General features: G+C 38.5%; 2 protein-coding genes across 2 annotated transcripts in view; one reads left to right on the forward strand and one right to left on the reverse strand.

Moving 5' to 3' along the window:
• The window catches only part of GSAP (gamma-secretase activating protein), a 42,407-nt gene extending 40,186 nt beyond the window's left edge, over positions 1–2,221 (forward strand). The window contains exon 31 of the mRNA XM_030451237.1: positions 769–2,221. Coding sequence (XP_030307097.1) covers positions 769–869 — 101 coding nt within the window. The 3' untranslated portion in view covers positions 870–2,221. The remainder of the gene's footprint in view (positions 1–768) is intronic.
• A 279-nt stretch (positions 2,222–2,500) lies between these two features.
• The window catches only part of CCDC146 (coiled-coil domain containing 146), a 65,731-nt gene continuing 45,887 nt past the window's right edge, over positions 2,501–22,344 (reverse strand). Inside the window, exons 10-19 of the mRNA XM_030469247.1 lie at positions 19,621–19,716; positions 18,204–18,374; positions 16,804–16,892; positions 16,531–16,695; positions 13,753–13,977; positions 12,916–13,144; positions 6,989–7,117; positions 5,523–5,660; positions 3,877–4,125; positions 2,501–2,704 (exon numbers count right to left, since the gene is read on the reverse strand). Coding sequence (XP_030325107.1) covers positions 2,501–2,704; positions 3,877–4,125; positions 5,523–5,660; positions 6,989–7,117; positions 12,916–13,144; positions 13,753–13,977; positions 16,531–16,695; positions 16,804–16,892; positions 18,204–18,374; positions 19,621–19,716 — 1,695 coding nt within the window. The remainder of the gene's footprint in view (positions 2,705–3,876; positions 4,126–5,522; positions 5,661–6,988; positions 7,118–12,915; positions 13,145–13,752; positions 13,978–16,530; positions 16,696–16,803; positions 16,893–18,203; positions 18,375–19,620; positions 19,717–22,344) is intronic.

Below are 22,344 nucleotides of genomic sequence, written 5' to 3' on the forward strand. Positions count from 1 at the left end.
ATTTGATGGTATGGTGGCCAAGAGGCACCAAAACCAGATATTTCACCTCAGAAAAGGGTACCCAAAGCACTAGGTTAGGAGGTGCTCTGAAGTAACAGGCATTTTTTTATTTCAACAGTATTCCTTTTCTTTGAAACTAAATTAAAATTGATTAGGGTACTTGCTTCATACAGTGAACCTGAGCATCTGAAGTTTTTGAATTCCATTGTAAAAGCAAGGTGCATTAAGGGAAGAATTATACTTTTTAGTATTACTGGCTATGCCCATACTAATAAAGAAAATAAAGTCAGGATAAGGACTTCAAGGCTAAAGCAGGATTGTCCATATATGGGTACAATGCCATTTGTGGAGGAAAAAGGTTCAAACCATATAGAAGTATATGTGAACGTGTCCTGCTCCATTTTATGTACTAGCACAAGCATAGCTGCTGAGCTTAAAAGTTGGTTTGGATCTCCTGTGTAGAATTAGTATGGAAATCCCTAGCAGCTCCCAGAGATGGTCTCTTTACTTACAGCCCACAAATAGGAAAATTTCTGCCATGGGTGAGTGTCCATATGGCTGACCATATGGACATATGTCCATATGAGTGTCCATATACCTGAAAGCTGCAGGTATTTTATATAAATGAAAACACAGTTCTGTCTATTAACTTATCTCTCAGTATTGTAGATGAAGATGTTTAATAGACTGCAGGACTAAGTGTACATGAACAACTGTGATTTTTTTTTTTTTTTTTAAATGCTAACTTTCTTCACAATGTTTTTCTAGGTGTGGATCCATATGAGAAACAAGATCATGTTAATGTGAGATTTGTAGAGGAAACAGCACTCAGACACACCATGGCACTTTTGGGCATCAAATATTCCTGAATAACATGCCGCTGGAGCACGCTAGCTGTGGTACTCTTGCATAAAAATCTCTCACAGAAGCATGCAACCAACTTTTTTGTGTGCTTGTTTTAAACTTAAATGTCAAATTGTCTTTCAAATGGCCTGCAGTATTGTGTACTCACCATTGCTGACATAAGCTGTGCAAAGTGTAGTTTGGTGCAGTGTCCTAAGGCTGAAATCACTGATTTCTGGAGAAATCCTGGAGAAATTCTGCTGACACAAACCTAGGTTTCCCAGGAAAGATTTCTGTGGTTTCATTGTTTGATGCTGAAGTGGTCAAATAAGCGGAACTACAGTGAGTGTCAAAACATGCTGTGAAAACTGCTATTAGTGTCAATTATTTTAACAAGATGGACAATCCTGAATAAGGTATTCCAGTTGTATTGTACAGTAACAGTAAAATGGTAACTGTTTACTCATTTAGATTTATTAATTCTTTGTGGTACTCATGTTATTTTACGGTACTTTACAGTTGGAGCCTAATATGGTCAGTTTTGTAATTAGTGCAAAATATAATCTTCCTAAAGTCTGTGAAATAGGGTTTTGCTTTGCTTTGGTTTTTTTTAATTATAATATATTGCAACCAACACAGGATAAAAAAAATTTCTTTAAAGATTTACCTTAATGATGACTTGTACAGAGTTTTTTGTATATTTCCTTACAACTTTTAGTGTTACAGTTCAAACCTCAGCTTTAAAAAGAAATGATGTTTAGTTTTCCTTCATTTTCAACTTTTATTTATATATAACTGAACCAGTGTTTGGGTTTTTTGGGTATTTTTAAGTTCTGAACTCTGGCATTTAAATAATAATACTAGTTTGTTATGCAAAGAAAAATCTGAATTCTGACATGAAAGATTTCTGCAGTGTCTGTGGGATTTAAAAGCAACTTGATAAAGTTTTAGGTTATTAAACTAGTGAAGCACATTGAAAATTTGATAGATTTTGGAGGTTTACAATAAGCACCTCTGATACTCTCTGAGCAGTTTCCACTGATGCTTCCTGTTCCTAGCCAATGAAATAAGGAGATCCAGTTCTTAGGAGCTCAGCAAGCTCATGATCATTCCCTTAGCACTGCCATCCCGTTGCAGTGGAGCAAGTGTTTTGGCTTTCTCAATAACTGCATAGAGAGAAGGAATATTTTTCTCAATATAAGTAAAATTTGTCTGGCAAGTGTAAACTCGGATCCTAGGCTGCAGCAAGCTGTGTTGGTGTATTTGTACAAGCAGTAGGGACTTTGTGCCTATTGTATCAATAAAAAGACCAGATTTTCAAGCCTTCTCATTTTAATGAAATGTATTATAAAACAAACTCATATGCAATAAAATTTCACCTGGATAAAAAATAAGCAAAGTGTGATGACCACTCATTTTTCTTAACGTTTTAAAATACTCCACTGCATTTTAAACACCAGGGTCCCTCTAGCCAGGAGAAGAGAACTTGCATCACCATGGCACTACTTGGCCATGCTTCTGGCATTAGCAACCACTTTGTTTTCAGTGAGGAATTTGGCTACAAACTAACTAACATTCCTTTGGTGCAGTGTAATTGCTACTGACCCTGGTTATTCAGCAGCCTGTAATGGGCTTTCCTGCTTTAGGTGCTGTCTGTTCAGATTTCAATTGGCTTCAGGGTAGGTTTTCTGAAATGTCTCATGTTTGAACCAGGTTCACTTGGTTTGAAAGGAGCCAGAGCTCCGTACGGCCGCGGCAAGGGGAGGCTGAAGGCATCGTCTGGGATGTAGGCATTTGGGCGCTGTTCAGCTGTGGTGTGAACACAGCTGCTCTCTGCAGCTTGTTCCTCTTCTGCAGCACGCTGGGAAAGAAGAAACACCTTCTGATCACTTAGTGGTCATGTGCTTTAAAACCAGTACCCTCTCAAACCAGTGTATTGAATGCATAACAAAGGAAACACCATTAGTCTAGTCCTTAGCAAACCAGAGGTCTAGTAATTATTCACTGAAAGAACAGCATGAGTTGTTGGCCACATAGTCCTTTTAAAAAGCATAGTTTGAGCATGCTTTTATTTGTGAAGATGAGATGAACTTTTAAAAGTTCAAGTAAGTGTGCACAGAACATCTCTGGAACAACATAATAGTACTGGTGCTTCAAAGCATGGCTGCATTTCTACTGACAGCAGCTGCTCCTGAATATTGCTACTGCAGCAACCTTGTATCCACAGCACTGGAAGGAAACAGTCACAGTGTGTGTTAACAAAGCAGCTTCTTACCCCGAGCCAGTTTTACAGCAGCGGTTCTGTGTGACTTCAGGTTCTTTAAGTGTATGCATTGTATTTCTCTCACAGCTTTTTGTGCCTTTCAGATTCCCTTGGAGTGATCAGCTGAAAGATTCATATAGCAAAGCTGATTTCCTACCAGCAGGAATTCCCTCAATATGCACATCTCCCTCTTGTACTACGATTTCTTCTCTAGGAGCTCTCTCCTTGGGGATCACTGATGGTCTCAGTTAAGGAGTCACCAGTATCCATCAGGGTAGAATTTGAAGTACTTTTTGATATACTGCCCTGCCTACCCTCAGTGTTTCTCCTAGCAATTTAATTTCTTGCTACATCTGCTCTGCTGTTCAGTGTAGATGGTCTGTGGAAGGTGATAAACTTATTTTTCCTGAACTCCACACCCCACCTTTTGCAGCTTTACCTTGAAATCAAATGGAAAGCAGTACTTCACCAGTGGCAAACTTGCCTCTCATCCCAAAACACTGTCACGGGAATTACTTTAATAAATGAAAGCCAGTCTTCCTTTTGGTGCATTCTTTGATTAAAATTCACTGACCAGTTCTAAGATGTGTGCCCAACTATAACCCCACAAATGCACAATGTGCCACTTTACCAGTTTTCTCTGGTAAATCTGTCATCTCCATTGACTCCTAGAGCTCTGCCAGCAAACAGCTGTGCAGTGAGAGCAGACAAGGTGGAGCAGTAAGAAGATGGGGCTGAAGTTCTAATTGCATCATATGGCAAAAACTTACCTGAGCTCTGGCTTCAGCTGCTTCTTTTTGCATCTTCTTGTTGCGTAATATCTTCAACCATTCACTTTCTGTTTCTCTGGGAGGAGGAAGGCCTTGAGCTATCCTTGAGGAAACAGTAATCAAAAATTGCTCTTTGCCTCTCATTTCATGCTGGAGTTTAATGGTCAGTGCTTGCTTCATGGATAACTCTGCAACAAGAGCCATCATCTTTCGGTTTCTGTCCTTTACCTTCTTCTGCAGTTCACTGATCTGTGTAAGTAACAACTAAATTTTAGTTTGGGCTTCCCTTAGGCACTTCCAGGGCATGACACTTAGGTAAATGTTAAGGATGTGAAAACAAGTCCAGCTGGACTCGGTTTTGAAAAATTGTTGCTTACTTGAAAATGACTTGATGAAGCAGGATGTGTCTCTGTGCACACACAGAACCACAGAAACTTTGTAAAAAAAGTCACATTTACTTCAATACAAGATCCAGAAATGCAAGTTTATGTTTTTGTCCTGCCCTTTTCAGCTGAACAGCAAAACTCCCGTTGGCCTCAGAGGCAAGTATTAAACCCAGATTCTGATCGACCTTTTGCGCAATTAGATTTGTAATAGAAGTGTTATAAGCCCAATCTCTACCAGACTGTAGGGTGATAAAGTGGGTGCAGGAGGACTGCAGGTTGTGAGGTTACGATGTACCAGGGGAGGGAGGTGGAAGAAAAGAAATGGGACAGGAATGCTTGAGACTGACTGGAGATGATTCAAACAAAAAACCCCAACAAAACTTAAATACTTTTTGAAGTGGCTAATACAGAATGGGGAGAATCAGAGCACTTGTAAATATAACATTTGGCACACTGCCACTTTTACAGTGGTTTATTGGCCATGATTCCACAAAGCCCAACAGCTGTATTATTTCTGTCTGTGGAAAATTAAAGATCTGCTATACAGATGTGCGGTTTTTTAAGGTGTTCTGAGTGCCAAACCTAATGCTAAGCAAAACCAACCAACCCTGGCCTTCTTTTACATTAATTACCTAGCATTTTTTTTTCAGTCTTTTATTCAGCTTTGCTATTTTTGGAGCTTTTTCATTAAGGAGGTGGGGATGAAAGGATTTTTGCTTTTTCCAAAATAATATTACTGGCAGTTAAAAGGAAATTGTAGCTGTAATTACATGAAAGTAACTATTGAAAATTGTAATTCCTTCCTGTGTGGATGTCCCTACATAAATAACAAAGGAACAATGAGCCAGATATCAAGTTTTTTAATATTCTGCAACAGAATTTACCTGGCTTCCCCTTATTTCTTTTTTAGACTTCGAGATGCTTGTGATGTAAAGGTTGTGAAGTATACACACAAAAGGAGGATTCTACCAAGTTTCTAAGCATCTTACCTGAGAGAGAACCAGTCCTATATTTTGGTGAAAGATACTATTTATGGTGAAACTTGTTTTTAAGCAGAAACTACTCTCACCTGATACCTTTGGTATGTCTATATTACTGTTATTATTAAATGTACTACTCTAGTTTCTGAAGGCTAAACATATGATTTGCCTATTAATATTTCCAGCCACTTTTGTAATTTGCAAATGAGTCATCTTACCTCTTGCCCAGATATTTCATTTCATATAGGCCAGGAGACAGAGTGTGCAATGCCCTTCTTACCCTTTTAGCTAACAGCAATGTGTCCTGCTTCCCATTCTCTGCCATGGCACGGATTCTGTCTGTCAGCCTGGAAACATGCTCGTGGAGAAAACCTATCTCCAGCAATTTCTCCTCCTTCTTCAACAGCTCTGCCTCCAGCTGCAGTGAGGAGTATACAGGGTGTGGGTCAGAAACAGGGGGGCAGGGGATCACATTGCTGTGATTTTCTTGGAAAAAATGGATTTTTTTCCTAGCGATTTAAAAAACAAAAAACCCAAGAAAACAAACAAACAAACAAACCTAAAAGGAAAAATTACTTTCTGGTTCCTTGAGTCACACTGTAATAAGAAAATTTCAGCTTTCTTTAAATAACTTTTCCCTCTTGCTGCTAAAAAAAAAAAGAAGGGTGTGGGCTCCAAAGATTAAGAAAGAAAGAAGTGTGCAACTAAAAGGACTGCAAGGAGATGGAAAGAGAACATTTAAACGTGTATCACAACTCCAAGAAACTGGCTTTTTAATGTGCAGGTTGGTTATAGCTGGCTGTGCTGTACTGTGCAGAACTCCTTCCTGTCAAGGAATATGGGACAGTAAGGCTCAATTAAAACAGAAGAGTTCATAGGAGATCCTTACAAACTGGATTTCTAAAGGACTCAGGGGTGGACTCCTCCAAGCTTTCTGGTACCATTATACCTTCACAGTCACGTGTGAAAACTCCCTGGACACTAAATACAGCAGAGGGAGTTTTGTGCCCCTATAAATGGGACAGACAAAAATGTCTAAGAAAATATCATGGTTGCTCATTCCATGCCTCTTCCTTCCCCACATATACCATACAGGAAGTGCCCTCAAATTGGCTTTGATATTGGACCTGATGGATATTGGATATTGGACCTGATGCCTCAATGTGAAGCTTTGTCCAGCAGTTGCCAGCGATGCTGCATTCAGGTGCAGCTGGCCTGGATGCCATCGAGGTCTGTTCTGTGGCTCCCTGTTCAGTGTGGAAACACAGCAGTACAACCAAAGCCTGAGAAGGAGGTTGGTTTGGTTCTATGCAGACTTTGCCAAGAGGGTAGGGGGACGTCCTCCTGCTTGCAGCCCATGCGTAGTGATGGAACAGCTAATAGCCAGTTGCACAAGAACAGCTTTGTTTCTTAGCAGTTTTTTTGTTCTGCATTCATTTCCTTCTGCCTTTTCTGTGTCTCCTCCTAATGAAGCAGGAGTGTCTGCAATGAAGTGCCAATGATGCAAATGGACCAGCTGGTGGAGAATGCTGGGGAGCCAGGCACAGAGCTTCCTCTCCCCAGCCTCTGCTGGAAAAAAAGTATCCCATGCCCAGGAAAGCAGACACTGGTCTAGAGTTCCCATGAGCCAATAATTATTTTAAATTCTGTTATGTAAACTTTATTTATAAATAAAAAATACCATTTGTTTTTTCTAAAAAAGGTCAATCACAGCATAGGGGATTATGACATGAGAAGTGATGTTACCTGCTCAATCTTTTTTAGCAGCTCAGGTGGGGATGGGTCCTTCCCTCCCAGGTCTCGCATTCTACTCTCTTTTGCGGGGTCAGCAAAGATTTCCTCCAACCTCTTAATTCTGTCCTTGCACTGTGAGTACTAGAAAACAAAAAGCCACAACAGTTATTTTTTCAGACATTGAAGGTCTCTGTGTCTGATTCACAGCAGGAGAGCTGCACTAAAGCAGCTGGGGTTGCTGCACTGCCAGTACCAGAGCCTGGAAGCAGCCTTGCTGGGAGAGCATTTGGGATCCTCAGGCTGTGTAGGCCTAAGTTAATAATGCTGGTCAAATGCTGGAAAACCATTTCCCTATGAAACCAGGGGTGAACATATGTCATTCTCCTGTCCTATTTTTAAAAAATGGGAATTTGAGAACAAGTAGATTGTGTCACAGGTTATCCTTATAATGCATAAATATAAATCATCGTCAATTACTAGTGGCTTAAGTGTCCCAAAGGCTTGTGCTCTTGACTCTCTTCGCATGCAACACAGCAACCTGAAACTGTATTCAAATAACGCAGCTGCACAGAAGAGGCTTCTCTGAGCCACCAGGTATCACCACAAGAACCCTGGACTGGAAAATTATTTTTACCATCTAAAGATATTTGGAAAGTCATCAAAAGGCTTCCCCAGGGGCTGATTCCTTCTTCAGCTCCTGCTTAGTGGCCTGGATGGAAACCAGCAGGCAGTTTGTTCCAAATCACATCCTTTGGGCCATCCTCTGGGCCCCCCCTACAGCCACCAGTATTAGGCAGGGGACAGAGAGCAGCCACTGGGATGGGCAGTGAGCAGAGCCCAGCCACAGCTGTAGCTCCATCCAGAGGAAAGGGAGAGGAGCACTGGGAAGCAGAGGAGCCCTCATTGTTGCCCTTTTCCTTCCCCTCCCCAGGTCTGTGCACCCTGGCCCAGCAGGTACCCTCGGTGGAGGCTGTGGCTGAGCAGGGGCAGCCTACAGACTTTGTGGTAACAGAAAAGGTTTCCTTGTACCTGAGGGCAGGCAGAGGCTGGTACAAAGCCTTGCAAGCCAATTTTAATTTTTTTTTAAAGGAGACAGTGCTGTAAAAGTTGCAGGATGGAGGCAAACCCTACTGCCTTACAGATACTGAATCCTACCTGCTGCTTGTCCTCAGGCTACTTCTTCTACACTTAAGACTACACCAACCATTTGATATTGGAGGTCTTCCTTTATTCACTCAATCTTCTCTTTGACCCATAGGATCCATTTAGGGATGGAGGAGGGGGACAAGTGCCTGACAGTTTGGTTGCATGTTAAATCTGAACTTCCCTGCTGGTCAGCACTAATGGTCTCATCCCTACAGGCATCCAGGTTTTTGAAGCTAAAGTTCCCAGGCATCTGTCCTAAACTGACTCAGTGGTGACACTGAGAGATGTGGCACTCCTGGGACCCAGAGAGGCAGGTGTTCCCTGACCTTTCCAATGTGCAATGTTCCCATGGAATAACACTTTCCAGAGTACACTAGATGGACATCCGTGTTTCATAGAAATATTCACTGAAGAAGTGACTGGGACCATTTCTTCATGTTTGGACGTGTAAGGCTGACAGTGGTGGGGTTTTGTGCTGTGATACACACCTGGCCTTCTGTCAGCACCTTGTCACTCCAATCTTGATCTATTAGCTCTAACATAACATGACCCAAGTAAGTTGCTAGAAATGCAACCCATCAATTGCAGGTGATGATATTATTAAGGAAATAAGTGGTCACTGGGTCTCAAAAGTTGTGACCAGTCAGCCAAAAGGCAAAGGCAATGTTTAGAGGTTGCTACCGGGATGGGGTTTTTTCACTGGAAGATAACAGGTCATGTTTAACTGGAAAGGGGAAAACTGATGGATCTGGAGTGATTATGGAACATTGCCATAACATTTGTTTTAACACTTCTTTTTCTCATAAAAGAAGCATCATGCAGCTTTTTTTTTAACACTTCGTCTGAGAACAGGCAAAGGAAAAACCTTAAGTAACTGTAGTGAGCAATTTCTTTGAGAAATTGTGATTCAATTTAAAATGGATTCTATTCCTTGTGCACCTGGGTACTGACAGATTTATTTTAATTATAAACATATAAAACTCAAGACAAGTAATACACAGAGTGAAAAATATAAGAGGAAGACCAGCACAAACAACAGGGTGCAGGCATGCTTCCTGTCATGTTTCACATTGGGGCCCAAGTTTCTCAACCACTAAGTCAGCCAAAAATGCCTTGTTGGAGGCAGTGATCCTTTAATGAGATGAGGGACAGCTCACCAAGTAAAAGTCTGCAAGATTAAGTAGTGAATTTAGAGAAGACGGAGCAGTAAAACTACTGTCCAAACTAGGAAAAAAAAACCCATGAAAAAATTATATTCATCTTGAATACTAGGCTCACATTCAAACCCAATATGAATTGGGAGTGATAAGATGCAGGGTAACCCAAAAGTATGGAAAACAGCACATTAAGAAATAACCACACTCTTCTATGTCTGCTTAAGTGATGTGACTATAGGTGTCTTTTTCTCTTAATTTGTAGTGTTTTCCTTGCACAAGACTTTATCTCAGTTCTAAGAGACTCTAAGTCTTAAAACAAAACAAAAAAAGAAAATCCCTTCTTTCTTGGAGTGGGGATAAAAGGGATAGGAAAAGAGTCTACAAGAGAGGCTTTGCTGTGTTTGATTGTAATAATTCAGGAGGAATTATTGACAGATGAACATATAATGAACAGGTGGTGAGATAAAGGGACTGGTGTGAAAAAGTGGAGACCTGGTGCTTATTTTGGAAAGCTCAGAGAAGATAGGTTAGGTATGCAGAGCACTAGAAAAGGGCAAATATACCTGTTCTTTTAAAAGGAGGGACAAAGTAGCTATGGAACTGAAGATAATTTGTCTTCAGTTTCTGAATAGTAAGTCTGAACCAAATCAGTAAGCTTTCTTTGTAGGTAGCTAGAAAAGAAAAAGGGTATGAGAAACAGTAAACACAGGTGTGTTGAGTCATGCCAAAGCAGACCTATTTCTTACTATGATAATTCAACAGGTGTGTGGATGACAAATAGTAGATTATCATACATCTTGATTTTTACATAGATTAAATACAAGGTATGCACTACCTAAGTAAAATGAGATCTCAGAGAGACTGCATATCTTGATCTGTAAAAAGATCTGAACAAAAGAGATAATATTAAATGCCAAATGCAAGGTGCTACAAATATGCAGAAGAAATTACCTGTATAAATACAGAATCAAGGTCACCTAATTATATATCATTCCTTTAAAAAAGAATCTGGCTATTGCATTCACTTCCATGAATGTGAATATGTCATGTTGCAAAAAAGGCTGCCATCATACCTGGACACATAAACAGAAATATATCCTGCAGGATGCCCCAATGAATTCTTTCACTCTAGCCCATTGATATTAGGCACTGGACCTCAATAAAAATAAAGACTATGTTACAAAAAAATAAAAGGCAGAAAAAAGAATAATCCAACAAAGTTCTGTAAGGGCTGATGGAAAGAAACAGGGTTGTGTAGCCAATTAAAGGGATGGGAGAGGAATGTGATTATCTTTCTTCCAGTGACATGGAATGGTGCAAGAAGGAAGAGAATGATCTATTTGTCATGTCTCTGGTGGCCACAATGCAAATCAGTATTCATACATTGCAGCAAGAAATATCCAGGCTAGTAGTTAGGAAAATCTTTCCTCTGTTAAGGAAGGGCTGGGATAGCTTGCTGTGGAAACTGGAGTTTCCAGTGGCAGTTTGAAAGCTCAGCTTAGTGCTCCATGAATGAGCAGCAGTGCTGTGCTGGGAAGGAGCAGGATTGCCTACACAGACTTGTTTTCTCTCTGTTAGCCCCATTTTTCTATGGCTGCAATGTAGTCTGGAGGTGTTCATGGAGTTGTATTAACACCTGAATAAATGTTGATGCCAAATGCCTGTTGGTCCCTGTTATGTTAGTTGAGGCATGAAAGTCCCATCCACAGCAACATGACAGCTCAGCAGGTCTAAGTGTTGGACTAATTAGTGGGTAATGCTAAGTAGTTCTCATTGATGCATGAAGGTAACTTGGTTTTCATGGGTCATTTCAATCAGCAGTAACAGTCCCTTGATGTGTAGTCTTAATTAAAAGTTTCACAGCTTTATGCCCAAGGAAAACCTTAGATTCTCACCAGGCCATTTTTTGTGTGTCAGATAAAGGAAGTACAGGAGTACAGGAAACCCAGGTGAAATTTGCATTCTTTCTGAACCGGTACACAGCCCTGACCTGGGCTTTTCCCCTGCCCAATGGGTATCACAGCCACCAGAAATGGATATGAGGCCAGTTTCTGCAGCCTATTGAGTACAAGGTACTCATTCATCCACCTATTCTAAGAGGCATATCTCTAGCAGAATTATATGCCATTTCAGAATAGCTAATTTAGTGATGATTAAAGCATCCATTGAGAATATGTGAGACTGATCCAAACAGTGTCTCTAAAATGGTCAAAAGATCTCAGTCGAATTGAATCAAACAACAAATACTGAAACGTTTTCTATTGTGTGAGTTGGATCTTGTTTCCTTTAAGGTTCCTCTATATATTTTAAGTATTACCAGTGATTAATATCTGTTGTTGGAAAATCACTCAGCATTCAATAACAGAAAACTGAATTTACACAAGGAGTGAGAGGAAGATTCTGGAGTAATAGGAAGGCTGGAAAATGCAGGAGAGGAGGTAAAATTGTACAGATAAGAACAGGGTGACAAAGTCCAAAATATACCCAAGACTTCAAAAAGAGACAGGAAGGGTAGAAAAAAGGGAAGAATAAAACTCAAGAGGTGCAGGTACAGAATTCAACCTGCCTAATTCAGATGATCTAAACAAACAGTATTTCAAACATGGGAACATCCTTCGTACATGCTTCAAGTCTCCTATACAACTGATGGGGAGCGGGAGGTGCCTTGAGAATGGACACATCCAAGGGGAATATCATGCTCCCTAAGTAAAGCTATCAGGATCTGCTTCTGAAGGCAAAGACACTCAACTGCTTCCATTAATGGAGAGACCTTGCTCACTTATCTGGATAATTTGCTCTGTGGGCTCCTGTGCCTTGTAGTTGGGCACACTGGCTCCTACAAAAGGTCACAACATAATGGAAAAATAAAAACTAAGAGGAGAACTCAGAAACTGGATTTACAGGATGCATTGTAGGAGGCCTGAGGATCTCAAGTACAAATCAGGGTTTCATAGTCCTTTGTTGGACTGATCCTCTCTCTGAACTTTTACAATTATCTAAATTGAAAGATAGACAAACAGTAGCTTTTACAGTTTTGTGCAGGCACTAACAGAATATGTATGGAAAAAATTACCATCTGGAGATAAGGTCAAAAGTAAATGAGCCATTTCAGAAAGCAAGGAAAGAATGTCCCAAACACTGCAGTTTTTTAGTTGTTTAATGTCATGTTGTAACTAGAACTAAAACTTACACTGTTTTTGTCTAGAGGAAAACATATGTGGATGATATCACTGTAGGCAGCAGAGTTTCCAGAGTAGGCTCAGGGTCAAATGTGAATTGAGTTATTATTTTAGAAATTTGAAGAGCTAAGTATATCTCCCACCCCTCCACTTACCCCCATCAATACAGTTTTAACAAATGTTATCTACATTCCCATTTTCCCCCCATGACTCTCATTCTCCAGCTTAGTCATACTGACAGTTCAGGCTATGGGGAGGGTTAGATGAGATTCCATACCCTGGAAGCATTTGCTGTGAGCCTAACAAAGGGTATCAGCCAGTTACACAAAAACATAGAAGCTCATAAGTCTGAAACTTTCTGCTTTCATAAACATTTTTTAGTTTTCTTTCTGTGAACTTACCATAAGCTTTAAAACACAGAATAATACAAACCAAAAAAGCTCACTGTCCCACCAACCTGTATCTGAAGTACCACCAGATGTGCATTGAGAGCATTCTTCATTGGGAGTACTTTTGACCACAATTTAATCTTTCTCTTTTCCTCAGCTACCTTCAGCTTCAGAAATCTGATCTTTTCATCCATATCCTGCACCTCAATGTCTCCATTTCTACACAACATCTCTTGGATGTTTATTTTTTCATATAAAATGCACAGTTCTTCTTCTCGATCTCTGAGCAGAAGACCACTGCAATAAGCCCAAAATGAAAAAATAATTTAAAAATAAAATTTACACATAATAAATGTATTCCATTCAAGAACATAACTGGCAATCTTGAAAGATAGTAACAAACTGGGGAAATGTGAAAATGTTTCACGAATATTACTTTAATATAATTACAAGATTTAAAATAGGCAACAAGATAATTACGGTGTGAAAGTCAGAGAACAAACAATTATGAAGGTTAATCTGGTTTCTCGTATTTTAAAAGCCCTTCTGTCCTTCCATAGCATTCATTAAAAATGGATTAAAATGATCAGGGAACTTCTAATCTCTTGTGTTTTTATGCCTTACAAAGCACCAATGGAGCAGGAGGCTACAAGCTCTCAAGGCACTCAAAAGGTAACCCACCATATTTCTTAATAATAGTTCTGAGGAATTAATACCTTCTTCCAATGGAGGAAAAAAAATCTAAGTAATGCAAAACAGCATGGACACTGCAGTAGTGAGAGGACAGCTTGGTAGTGAGACAGTCTTTCAGTATTCCTGACAAGGGGTGCTCATAAGAAGGAAAATATTGTTGCTTTATTAATATGAAAATCAAACATTATATGACATCTGATTTCCATGTATACCTTTCATTTTGTTGCTGTATAGCCCTTTCATAGTTTTTGCAGAGCTGCATTATTTCCTCTTCAATGCTGGTGATGGTATGGGCAAGTCTCTGAAGATCCAGGCACCGTTGCTGTTTCTTTTCTTTCATCTCCTGTATGATTTTTTCAGTCTTTAAATAATCACGTCTGAGGCTGTCTGTAATTGATACATTATTTGTATTCTTCAGACGTTGCTTCTGCAGTTCTCTTTACATAACATAAAGTAGGAAAGATTTTAGTCTTTTAAATTTGAAAGCAATTTCAGCAGTTAAAACCAAAGTAACTAATTCCTCAAATACATAACTGAGCTTGTATGTCACTCTGCCTCAGAGAAGCATTATAAGAAGCAGAAAGACTTTGAGAACAGCTTTTCTCTGCAAGCTCTTTCCATCTTGAGAAGAACTGGATGATGGCCAAAGATCTGTAAATGGAACACTGCAATCCAGCTCTTTTCTTCTCTGGGCAGCCCAAGGTGAGGTAAGACATAAAGTTCAAGACCAGAAGCCTAAACTGAGATGCAAGTGTTAATGAGTAGAAATCCTGTCCTATTCACAGAGCAGTATTCAAATAATTTTGTGGTTGTGCTTCAAAGGTCTCCAAGTTTATTGTTTATAAAATAATATATCACTATGTTCACACAAGAAAGAATCATATAATCATAGAATGGTTTGGGTTGGAAGGCACTTTAAAGATCATCTAGTTCCAACCTGCCTACATGGGCAGTGACACCTCCCACTAGACCAGGTTGCTCAAAGCCCCATCCAGCCTGGCCTTGAACACATTGAGGGACAGAAAGGGGACAACCACAACTTCCTTAGGCAACCTGTGTCAGTGCCTCACTACCCTTACAGAAAAGATTTTTTCCTAATATCTAATCTAAGACTACCTTCTTCCAGTTTAAAGCCATTACTCCATGTCCTACTAATTTCCTGTCTAACAGATGGGGAAAAAAAAAAAAGCCACCATAATAGAAGGTTAGTGACAAGATCCCATCATGGACCCACAAAAATGAATAGCAGAACTCATTATTCACTTGCTGGGAATAGTGGCCTTGCTGGACACTACATGATGGTCCCTTTTTTAAAAGACAGATCTTGTTGCCACACAAATGATTCATCTGGTCATGACATGGAACTCAGAGTTACAGCATTTGATTGTTGTAACTTGATCCCAACTTTATCTACACTGGGAAGATACTCCTATCAACATACAAAAGAAGCAGTGAAAGGAGAAGCAGGGTCTCCTGTGAACTACAGAACTGCAGATGAAATGTCCTGCATTCCCTGATGAGCTCCTTAATTACACTGCTGAGTGACTTAATCCACAGCAGTGAGCTTCTCCCTGGCTCACGTCTTTGTGTAGAACACCTGGGGGTTCCATGGATAGTACTGAATTGAACTCTTGTAAAGTGAGTTTATACTGAAAATGTGAAAGTATTGCAAAAATGCACTGTGTTATTCAATATTTTCTGGAGAAAAATATCTCATTTGGACTGATATTCTGTCCAAATTGTGTAGGTTGCAGATAAGTCAGTGGTACTGTGACACTAAAGACTGTCATTTGAATTAAAATATACTTTTGATAGACAAGAGAACTAGTAAAAATTCAGTATCTCTGGCCACTTTTAAATCTAAAGGTTTGCAGAGACTAAAATATCTGTTGGATCTGTAGGATCATCTATAATAATTAGATATTGCTGATATTTAGACAATGTATGCCTGCTACCTTAACCTTTTTCATCTCCTTTTATACTTTTTTCTCCTGGGAACACCACAAAATGTCAGCTTGGGCATCTTGACAAAATCACTTAAATCACTGAAGTTCCAGTTCTTTTCTAGCTACCTCCAGTATGACTGAAATCAAGCTACTCAAAGATACACAACACCCTATGAGTGAATGTATCCTGAATGCATTCCTTGGCCTGGTTGTGCAATTTTTGGCAGCAAAAACCAAAGTTTTGGGAAAGCCAGATTATTTTTAAACTACTCAGTTTTGGCTGTACTGTTTTTGCACACACAGTTAATTATTCATTAACTTCCTACATTCCCAATGACAGGTTTTAGAGACATTGTAATTCCATTTATAGCTGCAGAGTATCACCACTAGAATGACTTAAAGATAGCAAAAAGGTATCTCTAGTAAAAAGAAATCTCTACTAAATAATGGTCTCAGAAAAAACAGTCACAAGCACCAACTCTTCTGCCTCATCCTCTGGTGAATGTGACTTTTCATTTTGACTAGGGTTGCCTGAAAATTGAAACCATGTTTACTTCATCTGAAATAAACATTACCCAGTAAGCTTCAGTTGAGTTTGAACCAAGAAATCCAGTTTGTTCTAATTAATAATCTAATAATTTTTAGAAAGCCATGTACTAGTAGTGACTTATATTACAGTACCATGTATCAGTCTATTATGGAATCTGAACTATGATGATAATTCAGATATTAAAGGCTCAAGAACTGTGATACAAAGAAAGAGCAATGATAATTTACTCCTTCAAAAAAGTGAGAGAGTAGCCCAACAACTTCCAAAATACTTCATGGCATTCAGAGATGCTCAGGTTAATGGTGAGGTGTAAGGCTGACAAGAAATTTGAATAAGTTTTGTAAGGGTGTTGCTAAATGTCTTTGAATCAGGTTTTTAAAATCAGGATAAGAACTATGAAGGATGCTATAGGAATTGCTGATGTTGGATTGGATTAAATTTCTTTCTAATCTTACATTTCAGTAATTGTGATCTACAGGTTACTTGAAACTCACCTTTCCTTGGTTATCAAAGTATTCCTTAAATTTTCTGTTTCATTTCCTAGCAACTTTACTCGGTTTTTAATATCATTTGCTTTCTGATGAGCAGCATGCACCAAATTTATACATTTATTCCTTTCATTTTGGATAATATCAGACATTTTAGAAAATGCTTGGAGTCTGAAGAAATGACAAGTGTGAAAGAAATAATTATTATAATTTTATGCATACATTACTTAGATAAAAATTGCTTTAAAAGACATTTTAGGTAATGTTTTATTGTCTTACTCGTTTTGGATTTTTCTTTCCCTCTTTCTATACTCTCTTATTTCAAAATCCTTTCTTTTAATTTCTTTAATAATATTTTGGAGTTGTGTCTGAAAATTAAATAAAATTCAATGAGCATATTAGATATATCAAAGATATATTAACAAAGAAATCACTTGAAGCAGTTGTTCCTCCTAGAGGAGGAAAAGACAGGGAGCCAAGAGTATTCTAAGAACTTATTCTAATTGTAACAAAATACTGATATAACAACAACATTAAAGAAGACAGGTTTTCTGGGTATATTAGGTTTACAATGACTGTTACCAATGCAGATAATTTGATACTGCATCTGAAAATCCTTGGTCCAGATACAGGAATTCTGCAATTTATATCAATCATTCTCTTGGTTCAATCGTTATATAATTTTGGGACATATTCACCACTGACATCAAAACTTTTCAAATATAATTTATTTTTCACTCTTTGCTGGTTTTTAAGCAATAACTGATGATTGACTGGAATGGCACATTTACCTTTTGTTATGGTTCTAAACTTTATGTTCTCAGTTCTCTTCAGCCTTTAGTATCCCCTGTCATTAACCTGCCCCAGCCAGGCCTTTTCTCACCTCCCAGTGCTACAGGAGGAGACTGACATGAGAAAAGCTGCTGCACGCTGGACTGAAACTCTGGGTACATGTGTGTGCATACATTACTTTGCATTTTTCATTTCTTTGATCTGTTTGTGAACTGATTTTTATTGAAGGTGCCAAGGCTGACATGTTTCTTTATCTTTATAGACTGCCAAAGATTCCCAGCCTGCTAGAAGGATACCTCCATGGATACCTTGGTACATGGATACACATACACTGGGGATACTTAATGCCCATATACAAACCTGGTAGCTAGGATGAACTCTGCAACATCACAGCATTTATCTATTATAATGCCAGCAAACTGCAGGCAGCAAACCCAGTGATAATCTTGCTTTCTGTGAATCTTTCTTCATATTAATACAACAATTTACACCTGGAAATGTGTCATGAAAATAAAAATGGCTGCCTCTCCTTGGAATGAGTTGCAGTTCTGGTTACCTTTTAATGCTCATGTATTTGTAAAATAAAACATATCTATACTTCTGAGAATCTCAGTTAAGGCTTTCTGCTTTTGTACCTCTTTATTTCATAGGCTTGAGAGTAAATGTCCTTTTAAATACCTTATTTCAATTGTGGCATGATATTTTAATATACTATGCACTGCACAAGAAATTGCCAATAAAACAACACAGAATTTCCTGTGGTGGGATGGAACTTCCAAGTAAAGCAGGAAACAAGAGTCCATAAGGCTCTGCTCCCTAATAATTTAATTTTTCTATATACCAGCTTTCACTTTTAGTCTTCCAGCTATACGAGATAATGTTTTTACCTGAGCTTTCTGAACATTCCTAAACTTCTGTTCCCTCTCTTCAACTCTGAGCTGCATCAGATGTGCAAGTCTGGATAACTCATCTCTGCATTTTTCCTGTTGTTTGAAAAGCTGTCCTTCTTCAGCAATACATTCCTCTAATATGCGGGCATCCTTCCCTGCCATCTTTTCCTACAGAAAAATAAATTCAGTACCACGTGCCTTGATACATCAGTGCTGGCAAACCCAAAGTTGGAAATACTTTGTATTTATATTTATATTCAAAGTATACATGAATATAGACTACAGGGATTAAAAAAAAAAGTATTTAAAATGGCAGCTGAAATACCATACACAATCCTTATAATAACATGTCAAGATATTTTATCACCTGGAAGCATTTCTGTTCCTCAGCCTAGCATGTCTCTCAGCTATTGCCCATTGGGCAGCGTGATTCCTTACAGTCACATCACCTCTAAATAAGCTTAATGTCAGGTCTTGACTTGTCCATACTGCACAACGGGTAACACTCAGCTTTCACATTTAGAGACTAAATCCAGACATTCAAAACAGAGTAGAATATCTGGATGCCTAGAGGTGATGAAGATCAGTCAATACAGCCAGTGAATTCTAAAAAGCTATTTGGCGTACCCAGTGTAGGCTGACCTCCTTAGAAGGAGGTGAATGGATGAATTCCCAGTGACTCCAACAGATAATTATTGACTATGGTGACACATTATAGACTCATATCCCATACACAAAAAGTGACATGTAGATACTGAACATAAATGTATTCAGATACAAGCTGAATCCCACCTGATAATGCTAACAAATTCATAGACATCACAAAAAGAAAATGGGTATAAGGGAAAGAATATCAGGAGGTATGACCTTAAGAAAATGCTATGTCTGAAATATACTGCTTCTTATGAAGTCATTTCTGTAGTGGCAAGTCCTGATACTCTCATAATCAAGACTGTGTTTCTGATGCAATAAGACATTTCCAATATCTGCATTTCCAGACTATATGGCTGTGCTGTGTAGAGACAGACATCCACACATGACAAAATCCCTAAGATGAAAAATTAAAAAGCTAAAAAATTTAAAATGCTAAATTGTAATTATTTCAACAAACACTGTGCCATATCCCAAGAACATGTGTACCCATCATATTTCTAAATGCATTATCATTAATAATATTCAGAATCTGAACCTAGAAAGTAGATGTGCATTCTGCCTTCCAGAATGTGACCAGAAAAAAAATATTTTAAATCATGACAAACAAGTAGTCTTTAAAATTGAACAAATACTGTCACATTTTCTCACTAGACAGCTCCAGCTAGAAACTCCCATCATTTTCCCCAACACCAGTCCCTTCTCATAACTGAAAAACAACTGTTATAGCAAAAAAAAAGTATGAGAAAGCAGAGCTGGGCACCTGTTCAGCCAAACGTCTCTTGGTCATTTCAATTTCTCTCTGCAGTTCTCTTCGCCTTGCCAATAGCTCTCCATTCCTTTTAGGGATGGCTTCTACCTACAAAAATAAACCAAGCACACGTACTGATGCAACTAAAAGATATGAAAATGTAGTTACACACATAAAGCAATGAGTTTTCTTTCTTGTTACATTAGCCAGCCCAAGAGTTCTTCATTGAGTTCCTCAGCAATGTATCTGAGTTTCTCAAATTTTTCTTTTCAGAACTGTAAACACCACAAACCCCAGTTTAAGTACTGAATTTATAAGGGTTATGTTTTTCAGCAACTAAAGCATTGTTAAAAAGAAATCATCACAGGCAGAGACTATGCAAAGATGTCACTCTCTAAATTAATAGATTTTCTGAGTGAAATTCTGACCTTGATGAAGGAAAAGATAGATTTAGCACTGATCAATATTTCACATCTGTGTAGATTTTATATATTTTTTGCTCTTAGTTATTAAAGTATGACTTTTCCTCCTTATGTTCTAGGAAGTCAAAACTAGCAGCACTAACAGATAAGTATTTTTACTTGTACATAATGAGAAAACTTATTTAACCAGTCAGATTTTAAAATGAAGTGTGTAAAGGAAGACACATCAGAAACCACTTCCTGATTAAAATATATTTGAACCACCCCACTGCAACTACTTGCATGATAGGACTCGTAAGGAAAATGTATTGGCCTCAAAGTGACTAGACTTAACATTTTTTTACAATTATAAATAAGTAAAAATGAGCACAGCAGGCTAGCTATGCAGTCATATGCTGCCTGTCCATATCTGCACATCTCTAATTCACACTGGCAAGAAATTTTACACTGAATGAGACATCTGGAAGGTATTCAAAGATACCACACACAACCTCATGGTATCTTTCTCAGATCTTAAGCAGAGCTATGAGTTAAAAAATCTATACAGTATAGATAATGAGATGTTTTGCACTTGTGGTTTTCACTTCTGTGATGATATTATAAACTTAGATGTCTTTTATTTGCATTACAGGAATGGGAAGCAAGAGGCACATTAAAGTAAATCTTTAGAGTTACTTTGGTTTCAGCTTTCAGCTCTCAGATAGGTTTGGTTTGATTTTGGTTTGCTAAAAGGTCAATACAACCTACTGTAAGCAAGCTGCTGTCACTCTTGTTGAAGGACCAAACAAATCCTACTTGCAGAGCATATATTAGTTACAACTTCTGCAGCATAAAACACATCATTGGCTGTAAGTAGGTATTCCCACGTTTTCAAGATGGGATTCTAAAAATGCCATCTAATTCTTGAGCCTAAAAGCAGAATGCTCATATAAACATCTTTAATCCACTAAAGGCCTTTGTTCACGTAAGACATGAGTAAACTTAGGCATTTTTGGCTGTCTCTGCATTGGCCTGGCTGAAGAGGAGACATGGATGGAGAGGAGCAGTGGCTCTGCTCTGGGCTGGCAGACAGTTCTCTTTCACACAGAATGTCAGGGTTTAGCAATAGCTGACCTTTCACAGCCTACTGAGAAGAACATATTTGAAGGAAGTGTCCCTGTAATTTCCTATTCTACAAACCAGTCATTTTGCACTTAGCATGTCATTTAGAGAATTTTGGGGAAGCACACGGATGTACTGCTTCTTCTGCAATCACATTTTTGTACTAGCACTTAATTATTGTGACTTTTTTTTCTTTTTTTCATTGGAAATCACACTGCATAGACATAAATCTGGCTTTAAAAATATTAATTATAATTTAAATATAAAATAAATATAATTTAAATACTGTGAATAATATTAAAATATTTTTTTAAAAAATTTAATATATTTGTTTTCATAGGTGTGCTCCTAAGTCTTCCAAATTGAAGTAATCTCAAGACAGCATGAGCCAAGCAGGATCAAGCTTGCCACCCTAGTTTTTCATACTCCAATGCCACATTTGAACTGCCCATGCTGCAGAGAAGTGGGGATTTCACATTTACTCTTCTAAAAGAGACAAGAAAAGAATCCAAGAAAATACAGAATATGGGAAGATAAACAGCTATATTGTCACAGCCTGTTTGCATTCGGGTAGCACTTTATAACTTCTGGAGTAAAATACTGCATTGAATTCCACTTCCATCTCTACTGGCATTCCCTGTCCCCCACTCCTCATGAGGATGCTCCCTGAGAGCCAGACACAAGCCCACAGGAGCTGACACTGAGGAATCATCTGGGGTGCAACTTCATCTTTGAGGCTCTCATTAGAGGTCTCTTGCACAGCACTGGGTTGGGTTCAGAACTCAGGCACAACTGTGAAGAGCTCTGCCACTTGTGGCAGATTTCCCATCAGGAATATTTCTTCAGAAGGGACAGAGGAAAAAAGACACTGCTTCCCAGGCTGTCTTAGCTGATACTGAAAAGAAATACAGCATAAGCTATGAGATCAAAGTCTGGAATATAAGACCATGCTTTAATCAAGACTTCAAGAAATTCTATCTAAAACTTCTGTGTAGTTGTAGAGCTCTCCTCCCTCCTCTTTGGTGGTCTTATATTACTAGGTGGTTAACAAATGTGAATTCAGGAGGAATTTCAGAGGAGACAGAAAAAAAATTCTATCACAATAATATTGATAATATTATTGAGTAATGTATGGGCTTGCTTAAATAGCAAAGATAAGTATGTGTGGGTGTAGATATCACAGTTATTTCAAAAACCTTCACAGCACAGTAAA

Source organism: Calypte anna, chromosome 1 (genome assembly GCF_003957555.1).
Source record: "Calypte anna isolate BGI_N300 chromosome 1, bCalAnn1_v1.p, whole genome shotgun sequence".
In the NCBI taxonomy this organism is placed as follows: Eukaryota; Metazoa; Chordata; class Aves; order Apodiformes; family Trochilidae; genus Calypte; species Calypte anna.